This window comes from Formica exsecta, unplaced genomic scaffold (assembly GCF_003651465.1).
Source record: "Formica exsecta isolate Colony F162 unplaced genomic scaffold, ASM365146v1 scaffold120, whole genome shotgun sequence".
In the NCBI taxonomy this organism is placed as follows: Eukaryota; Metazoa; Arthropoda; class Insecta; order Hymenoptera; family Formicidae; genus Formica; species Formica exsecta.
The window spans coordinates 1,374,346-1,384,894 of record NW_021848537.1 but is presented as its reverse complement, the minus strand read 5'-3'; the positions used below and the strand labels follow the sequence as shown (position 1 = coordinate 1,384,894).

The 10,549-nt window shown below is 31.0% G+C and overlaps 1 protein-coding gene and 1 long non-coding RNA gene across 2 annotated transcripts in view; one reads left to right on the top strand and one right to left on the bottom strand.

Annotated features, from left to right (window-relative positions):
* Positions 1–252: 252 nt before the first annotated feature.
* LOC115243519 lies at positions 253–8,200 on the bottom strand. The gene is made up of 7 exons (XM_029820604.1): positions 7,734–8,200; positions 7,234–7,515; positions 6,810–6,934; positions 6,132–6,356; positions 1,345–1,480; positions 872–1,001; positions 253–467 (listed from the first exon to the last, which is right to left on the bottom strand). Exons 2-7 carry the CDS (start codon positions 7,489–7,491, stop codon positions 382–384), a joined length of 960 nt encoding a protein of 319 aa, XP_029676464.1. The 5' UTR covers positions 7,492–7,515; positions 7,734–8,200; the 3' UTR covers positions 253–381.
* Positions 4,376–10,549, top strand: part of LOC115243570 — a 55,094-nt gene continuing 48,920 nt past the window's right edge. Inside the window, exons 1-2 of the long non-coding RNA XR_003885246.1 lie at positions 4,376–4,988; positions 5,246–5,303. This is a non-coding gene — a long non-coding RNA (uncharacterized LOC115243570). The remainder of the gene's footprint in view (positions 4,989–5,245; positions 5,304–10,549) is intronic.

The following is a 10,549-nucleotide window of genomic DNA, read 5'->3' as shown; positions in this document are numbered from 1 at the left end:
TATAAAATTATATATAAAATTATTAATAGAAAAAAAAAACTGATTGTATCAAGTATAGATCGCTCAAAATAATCGCGCTTTTTTTTTAATTGTACAATAAATTTAATAGTTTGCCTTAATTTTTTTTTAATTATGATGATTTTTCAGATATTACAATAATCTTTTTCTCCATAATATATTTTATTACACTCCATATTATATTATTCCGTATATATTCATGTTTTTGCGCAAGAATTTATTCACCTTAAAGTATTTTTTAAATATTGCGCATTATTATTTTTTGTACATTTGCATAGGAGAGTTATTATATTTATTATATTTTTTTTCTTATCAAGCTATACTTGTTAATTGTCGCACCGTTACGATGAATAGATTATATAATTAATCATATTCAGCACCAATAGTAATGCTCATATCTTTGGAAACGATTTTCGTCTGGTGGTACCATCGATTCGTATCCAAAACAACTGCAATTAAAAAGTACGATGTATTGATGCAAAAGATTGAAAATGAAATATATAGAAAATGAAATAAAAGATAATTTAATTAAATTTTTAGTATATAATCACAAAATGTATTGTCTTTAATTTTTACTTTTCCCCAAAAAAAGTTTTATAAATCCTTTTTTAAATAAGATTAAATCAGAACTTTTTTTATTAGGACTTAAACAGAAATCTTTTATATTAATCTAGTAACAAAGATACGGATAACGTACATGTCCTTTATTTTTATTTATTGTTAGCATTAAATGATTGATTTTCAATGCACAACGAAATTGAATGTGATTTTTAATAAAAAGGCTGCATTTGACAATTAATTCTGCGGAATTAATTCGGTCATTATTTATATTAGCGTTTATCAAATGGCTTACTTATTTCCCCTGGATGCACTATCACTTCCAGTCTCTTGCAAGTATAGTGACATTCTCTCGGCGGTTCCAAAATCCACAGTTTTTCACCTTTTATCTGTGCCTGCCAGGAGGGATACTCTACATCATCCACCTTAAAAAATTTTATATTTCACATTTAACATAAAATACACATTTACATATATAAATATAAATATATAAATATATTTAAAAAAAGATAGTTTTTGCGAAAAAAAAATTAAATTAATATGCAAATACCTGATTGAATAATATATGTATGCGTTGAAATTATTTTATATAATAGGAAATTTATGAGATAATAATAATCTTTTTTTATTGAATATCTATATATAAATAACTCATTAAAAAAACTTTATAACAGAACAACGTGTCTTTTTCGTTAACCAATTTTTTTTAACGAGCTATTTTATGAGAAAAGCTTTCTAATAATTGTCATTTTTTTATTACAGACTTACATGTATCGGTGCACCGTAGCCATGGCTCCCCATAAAAATCCAGTCCGTCTTTTCACTTTCGGCGGTGACTGGGAGAAAATACGGTCTTTGATAATGCTGACGCAATATTGCGCCAATTTTTTCATCGCAGTTGCTCCTGAGGGAAAAGAAGAAGCAGGTAATCACGAAAAACTAAAAATCTTTTTTACTCTTTCATCCAAAGAAAACAATCGAATTTGTCTAACATCAAATTGATCAGATTATCGATACATTTTTCATCGAAAATTCTATATGGACAGAGTTTCGCGATTATCGTGTATGTTGTTATAAATCTAGCTTTTTTCTGCGTAAGCTTAATTGTTGAACGGAATTGTACGTGTGTATTGATGATTTAAAAAAATATCGGAGTGTACATTATATTCTCGCTAAAAAAATATATAGGATTTTTCAGGCTCCAGAATTTGAATTTGATTTTTTTATTTACATGAAAAAAAAAATGAATATTCGATTCATATTAGTGCAATAATTTTTTCTCTTTTATTTTTTATATTTTGATGGATATCTCAAATAAAAGAAAAGGTAATTAAGGGTAAAATTATTTTAAAAAATTATTTATACGTGCGCTTACCTGCTCGATAATTTTATTAATACTTACTTTAATAATGCTTGGAATTTTTTTTACAATCGCGCAGAGTCCACTTGACACTGTCATTATTGATGTGATATATTTTATATACACGCAATATTATGATTGATATATTTTTCTCGGTATCTCCGATGTTACACGTGTATTTGCAAGCGATATTTATTCTCAATAATTTGATTTCTCGATTATATTATTAATACTTATTCTAATATATTACCTGGGAGGAGAGCTACGATTGCGCAGAGCTTACCTTGATGAAATCGTCACAACTTCGCGCTATCGATGTGATATATTGCACTTATACATAATAAAATTATTACCCCGATACTTTCCTCGACACTACACGTTTACTTGCAGATACGAGCATTTAACCTAACATCGTAATTTAGATGTGACGAGACAATCGATATAAAAATTAAGATCGTATCGCGTGATATAATTACAACTGTAGCGATTATAACGGTAATTATAGCGATAAATTGATTCCGTTTTTTCAATACTCACGATACTCGTTTGCATCGATTATATCTACACCACAAGCATTTCGACGCCACAAATAATCGCGCGCGGGAAGACCGTTAAATATTTCAAGTTCTGTTCCGTTCCGGTAGAGCAGTGGTTAGTCCGATTTTGCAAGAGATTTTGTACTATACATACGAATTAAAAATGGCTGTCACCATGTCATTTATGCCAACTGCAATACATGAATCGAGCGTACATATCACTATTAAACGTGACATTAACGAACATATGTAATATCGGGAGAATATAAACGTGACATATGCGTACTTATCTATATAAGTCTATAGTATATGACGTACTATAGACTTATATAGATAAGCGCGCGCTTTCATTGGGGATAAGAAAATAGCAGTTAGTAAAAGAGAAAGTCAGATGCTTTTCTTGTCCAACAAGAAAAAAATTACTCAAAAAGTCAATAATATAATATAATGATATATACATCATATGTAGACACATGGAATATAGGTATAATGAAATATGATTAATAATATATATAATAATATTATCGGTCCCCTACGCGCTCCTAAAGTTTTGACATTTAAATTGGGGGCACCCTGTATATATATAATAATATATATAATAATTACTATAACGCACGATTTATAACACTATCAAGAGTAATAAATCCAATTATTTAACGAATATTGCAACACGTGGTTGTCAATAAATAGTGATGATAATTATTCGCGTTCTTTGTTCTTTGATATACGTAATGTCACTTTTATATACGATATACATATGCGTATCGTATTTAATAAATGTAATATTTTACCTCGTGCGATCTTGTATCTGTAGATGGATCCTAGCAGTTGTTATCCGCGCTACCGTAAACATTGTAAAATTGTAAACAAACCGGTCGGGCTCGAGAATGCCCCCTCCCCTCGTTCAGAATCATATCGACTATCGCGACGTTTATTCCGAACTCTTTCTCGCAATTTTTATACGCGAATACACTTTAATACACACGATCTATAACACTATTAAAAGCGATAAAAACAATTGTTTAATAAATATTGCTACGTGGTGGTTAATTAATAATAAAAATTACTCGCGTTTAAATAAAAAGGGATTCGGATATTTTACGCGCTACAATTGACAGTTGGTATTAATGAATGACAATTATATTTAATTCCTATAGTACAAACTCGGAATGTCGGAATCAGATCACGAATGCCTCGAACGGAAGTAGACGTGAAGTTGTCCTCGCGTTCGTTTATAATGTATTTCGCCCAATTATTCATGACAATGCGATGGAATTTTCGTCCAAATATAATCGCGAGATCGAGCATTGTCCATCGCTATAATTAATATTTCGCGATTGTTAATTGTATTTATATATGTTACGATTCAATATTATGAAAAGAGAATCGCTCGTCTCGTCACATCGGAGTTTAAGTTAGGTAAGAATTAAGAATAAATATTATCTGTGTATATCACAAAAGTGGCGGAAAAACTCTAGGGTATTTTGCTTTTTATTATATATACATATTCTGTCAAAAAGTTTTCTCAGAGAAATTCTGCGCAATCATATTATAATATTAAACGCGCGTTTAGTAAAATTATCGAGAATAAATATTATATATATATATAAAATGTGTATATATATCGCATCAATAATGCCAACATGTGATAGTTACTACAAATAAACTTTGTGCGATCATAGTTTCAAGCAGTGTGTCAAACGTACGGTAATAATAATTTTCGTAAGTTTAATTAATACATTAATAATACATAATTTTAGATTTTTAAATACTAATAGTATAGAAAATTATATTAAAATATACGCGAGGCTATATTTCTTTCAGAAGAGAGTTTTTTTCTTACTCCGCGCGATATCCTACAAATTTCTTATCTCGATTCCCGGAATGTCAGGCCGGGAGCCGTGCTTGTTTTTGTTTTCACTCGCGCTCGCGTCGCGCGCTGTCATACTCTTTCTAGTCTTTCTCCGTCCTTCACGGCGGTTCGGCCAAGATCGGTCGCCTGTCCCCTCTCGACATCGCGTCGTCACGAACAAACTAGTGTCGTGTGTGTGTGTGTCTGTGTCGTATTTAGCGGGGCAGTCGCGTACGTCGATTGTAATATATCTCATTTGCTTCATCAATATATCCGTAAACATCGTATATCGCGTCGTTTGACATCAAACATTATTTATCCAAATTCAGAGAGTCTCGATCGAAAATCAGTGTATTTGTCTTACGTTCCGCGGTAAAGTAGCGATGTGAAGTCGCGCGATTTAGATTTTTCGTTTATTATAAATCGAAAAATGGCAAAAGTGCGTCGCGGGTGCAAAAATATATGTCGATAGTGCCGCGAAAAATGCGACAAGATATCGTTTCGCGTTATTATTTATCTAAAACGCATCACGTAAGTGCGATAAATATCCGGGCCGAAAATGTTAACGGGCGAGGATTGTGATAGTGAAACATTCGTCTCAAAAGATGGTCAGCAACGGTCAGAGTGAAAAAAAGGCAACTACGATGCGTCATCGCAACTGATGGTGAATATTATTTATTATATATTTGTGCGACGAAAATTGTTCGTTTGATTTATTTACGATGATGTGATTGATATATTGTTGCTTGTCATAACAAAATATTCTCGCGTTCACCGTGAATCAAATAATGGAAAAAAAAATATATATTATGGATGTGTGTATGTCATTCGAATAAAATGTTATTTATTTCAACCTTGCTCCCATTAATTGTTCAGCTATTTTAAATTGATATTTTATATTTTCAATAATTATGCTTGCAGACCGTTCTACAGAGGAATGCAGCAATGACGATGCATCGATGAATGAATGATTCGATGAGTGAGTTTATATTTTACATTTATTCATTTATTTTCTCTGCAATCTTTTTTTATATTTTTGCAAATGCAATAATTTTTTGACAATGAAATTAGTAATTATTATAAAATTGTTTCAAAAATGATGAATATATTTATTTATTCATAAATAGATGGTTAATAATTCCTTATTAATTTGTTACTAATTAAAAAAGATTTGTTATTGTATCTTCTCTCTCTTCTAATTTATTTTTATTTTCTCTGCAATTTTTTTTATATTGTTGCAAATGCAATAATTTTTTGACAATGAATTTAGTAATTATTATAAAATTATTTTAAAAAATTATGGATATATTTATTTATTCATAATAATTCATTATTAATAATTTCTCATTAATTCATTAATAATTAAAAAAGATTTATTATCGTGTCTTCTCTCTCTTCACATAACTTTTAAATTTTTATTTATTATTTTCTAATCACTAGCTTCAAGAAGTATATTTTATTGATATTTTATCTTAATTTATTATCGATATTATTTTAATATTTTATCACACATTGGTATTAATTTCATCCGATATGCCCCAGAAATTAGAATCAAGCGAACATATTTAGAGTTAATACTTGGATTTATATTGCACTAATAAAAATTTGCAAAAATTTAAATAGCAAAAAAATAATCTTAATTATTTTGCATTGAAATTTTTTTTACAAATTGTTTAAAAAGAAATAATTTGGAAGATTTGAAAATCTGAAAATTCATTATGAATATTATAAACAAAGAATATTGCAAGGTCTGAGAGATCTTTTTTATTCATCCAAGGATTAATTGCTACTTTTCTAAATTACTTACCAACCGACATACCAGGGCTTCGTGCCCTTTTCCATTGTGGCTCGACTGGCGTTCATATCGAAGACATCCTGCAGACTCTGAAATTCCGTCTTGTACGGGAAAAATTGGCAATTTGCTTCCTTTTCGTAATATAGTGTTTTAAAAAATGAGAAAGAAAAGACTTTGGACGCCGTCCAGTTGGCCATGGCGTCGCTTATCACCACTGGTTTTCCTGAATACGCATAGCTAATCACAAATAAAGTGCAATCGTAGAAAAATATTAGTCGCGCGAAAATAATAATCATTAATACATACACACATGCGCGAGCGGGCGTATGTATAGGTAAAATAATTCTTCACAAAAAAAGTAATAATTGCACATAAATCAATTTTTAGAAAATATTAGCGACGTTAAATAAGTAAAATAATTATTACATAGATGAATTTTTTTAAATAATTTAAAAGCAAAGTCGATTAATTTTTAATATAATCGAAAATTTTTTAAAATAAATTAATACGTTAAAAATAGATAGGCTTTTATAAATAATAACTAAAATATTATCTTTAAAAAAATTTTAGCACATTGTAAGTAAATTAATTAATTAAAAGTAAATGGATTCTTTTACAAATTATTACTGAGACAAAATTTTTTTAAAATGAGAGAAAATTGCATATGAATTACTGGCTGTGTAATAATACCGTTGCTCGAAGATCGTTGGATCAACGGCCGAGAGCTTGTCAACCTGTTGAATGTCCTGGCAGATCGAACAATCTTCTGGTGGTCGGAAAACTTTTTGCGTAAACCAGGGCACTGTTATCAAGCACTAAAACAACGACTTAACCACTATAACGCAAATAATTCTTAATAGAACTTTTCATTTAATTTCAAACTTTAATTCTTAGCCGTAATTTTGAGCAAATGTAATTTTATTATAAATGTGATTATCAATTTATTTATATTATAAGTAAAAAATGATGCTCTTGTAATTCGTAAATTGTATAATATACCTTACAATATCACACACAAATAGAAAAATTAATCTACAATTTGCATTATGAAAAATACGTGTATGTATGAAAGTGTAAAAATGTGAAATATCAGACAACGTGAAATTTATCTCACCTTATTATATCGATATGTCTGAATGCGATTTCGAACGACTTGCACCGTTATCCATGTGATCAGCAAAATCCACAGGTGTCTCGCGCGAAATTTCATTGGTTTCGTTGGTTTTAATCGCGAACGGGCTCGAAGCAATCTCCATGCTTTAATGGAAAGCCTTAGCTCGCTCATTTTTCCCAATATCGCGCGCAATTCCTTCCTCGCGAGGTCTACGGATTTTTTCTGGGAGTCCGCGATGGTCTCATTATCATTTGCCATAACGAAGATTCAATATATGTAACTCTGATAAAAATTTCAAAAATTAATCATGCGAATCGTGAATCGCAAATTATTCCTTGAATTTTAATTAATTTAACAATAATTTTAATAATTTTGTGTAATTAATATATAATAAAATTTATAATAAAGATCTGTGATTAATTTACATATAATTAATTATTTAGAATACGCTGACTTAATTAGTTTTAATCTTTAACAAAGAGAATATATACAATATATACCTTGTTGCTTCGAATAAAATTGAAACACACAAACTCGCGCTTAAACGATGTTATACGATACTTGTAGCAAAATAATTTTTTTTTTTTTTTTTGCAATTGCAACAATTACGATTATTTTATATTCCGGAAGTACTGATACTCTTGATGGCCGGCGTAAAACTGCGAACAGGATCCTTACCTGCTGCTCCAGTGAGCCAAGAATCCCCTCTCGTATTCGCTTCGTATGGGGGTGGAACAGCAGTGAGTGATTTGTTCACGCGGGTGTGAAACGAGAACCGGTGCCCGCGATACGAACCACCGATTGGTTTCGATCGAATCTGTTTAAAGTGATAGAGGAAGCAGTTATTTCGCCAATGTTTAACCCGCTTCTCTCTCTCTCATTCAATTCTACCTACGCAAGAAATTCTGGAATTTTTGGAACCTTTGGAAGGGATAATTTCTTGATAAAGAAAGATATTTAAAAAATCCGAAAAATAAATTTGTCTTTATAATAATTTTATTTAAACACAGAAATAAGATTTAATGCAAAGGAATTTAAAAAAGAGCTAGAAATAATAAGTTGAATTGATAAGAAAAAGAGAGAAAAGATCGAGGGGGGGGGGGGGGGGGGAGGGGGTCAAAATTTATCTGGAAGGTAAAGGAAGAAAGAAAAAAAATATTAAGTCTAACGGAATTATGGGATATAAATGTGACACGTTTCATGGGGAATATGACGTGGGCGAGACGCCTCTTATCTCGGGGTGCAGCTGGTCCTGTTCATCGAAGTGTATAGACTTCGCCGACTTAAAATACGATCGACCTATTTCACATTATTGCTTATACTTCGCAACTCGCCGAACGACATAGAAACTTCTCTTACTTGGAGAAATTTTGTTTCTAATCTAATTTTATCTCAGGAGGATTTTAACTTACTCTCTTTTCTTAATTCCATATTCGGACTTTTTGTCTTAGTTTATCGGTCCCCTACACGCTCCTAAAGTTTTGACATTTAAATTAAGGACACCCTGTATAATAATTTTTATTATTATTTTTAATTCGATAATGGATAAATTTTATCGCCCGTTCTTTCAGTCTGTATTAAAGTGTCACGTAGGCGTCTCGAAAGTTTTAACTGTAGAAACATTTCGTAGGATCTATCTATCGGTCTGGCCGTACTTTCGATGAAACTTTTCTTCGAAATTCGTTTTTCCGCACACGTGGAGACGGGGGACATGCGAAACAATTTCTATACGATTGGAAACAAGCGAGTGAGACTCGCCCGATCGGGCGATACGAGCGAGATGCGATTACACGTGAGGAACGGATTTTACAATTGCAAATTGTCAATCCGCACGGCAATTCGCGTCTTAATTAACAATTAGCCCCGCGCCGAACTAGTCTCGTTCCGTGTACGCCGAGTTCGCCTTTTATGGAATACAACTGAATAAAAAACCGCGCATCCTCTGCCCTTACGTCTCCTTCTTTTTTTTTCTCTCGTGCAAAAAGTGAGCGATTCGCTCGCGAATTTCGTTATCTCGGCGACGAGGGCACTCGCTTGGACACGCAATAAAATCGTAATCGAAGGGACGAAAGTCAAAAATGCGATTACGTGCCCTCTCTGCGAACATTTAATCTCTTAGACTGCACTCGTCTCTCTGGTTTCTGACGAAAATACATATTTCCCCAACGAGGTTCAATTATTTAAGCACACAATTCTTTGGCGAAATTTTTAGCTATTTTTCGCTCTATTTAGTTTAAAAGCTAGAAACTTTTTCTATACATTTATATTCGTTGTAGCCGTTGACTAAAAAAAAAATATTATATAAAACTAGCTTTCTTTTAAAATACTAGAAATGCATATTTTAAAAATATATAAAAAATATTTAATATTTAAAGATTACGATTAAATCTTTATAAATGTGATTCCTTTTTTTTTTTGCTTAATAATAAATGTTGTACAAGGATAGGAGACAAGAAAGATTGGAGCATAAAAAGACTAACACACACGTGTCAGCGCAATTTAATTTTTTAATTGTTGTCAGTCGGATTTAAAATACACTAGTCGATTTTAATTATAATTATTATTGTATATACGTGAAACTCTTTCGAGAGGTATAAATAATACAACGATAAAAGAATGACAATATATGCTGCCTTTTCTTTTCACACACAATCGTCTCTTAAAAATTATACATATTACAATCCGCTTGAGTATTGCATACTCAATCGAGTCGCATGTGAAACACATGAATAAAATTATAGCGATAATTTTTATCTCCGGCGAGATTTTCCGGGGGATGAGACGAGGGAGAGGTTTGTTTTCACTTTCTTTTTTTCTTCAATCCTTTGCGATTTTTTCGCTTCCGTTATCAGAAGAATAAAACTGTGTTGATAATAATAATGATAGATCGATCGATGACACAGTTGAGGTTGATCCTGACGTTTAATTAAGACACATCGACAATCAGGACACAATATCCTATAATATAATATAACGATTCTTTACGATATCTACTATACAGGGGCTTTACTATAAAACACATAACTGTACATTTATGTCAATTAAAATGCTCGAAATCATCGTTGAATCCAGTACATTAAAAAAAAAAAAAATATTCCATTATTTTTTTATTAAAAATATGTAAATCTTGGAATTTTTAAATTCTTTAAATTTTTAAATTTTAAAATTCTTAAATTTGCACATAATTTTGTAAATTAAGTTCTCGTATCTAATAAAATGTCGATTTAAAGATTGGGATTGAATTTAGATATACTAGGATTTATAAATATGCTACAAGATTTTGGATAGATCTTTGGATTTATAAATTTTAATCCAT

Coding starts and splice junctions, on each gene's coding strand:
- LOC115243519 (XM_029820604.1), bottom strand. CDS start 7,491: ATGGCAAATGATAATGAGACCATCGCGGACTCCCAGAAAAAATCCGTA. Junction 6,935..7,233: donor AGACATATCGATATAATAAG/GTGAGATAAATT, acceptor TCGTTGTTTTAG/TGCTTGATAACAGTGCCCTG. Junction 1,481..6,131: donor AAGCCCTGGTATGTCGGTTG/GTAAGTAATTTA, acceptor CTTTTCCCTCAG/GAGCAACTGCGATGAAAAAA.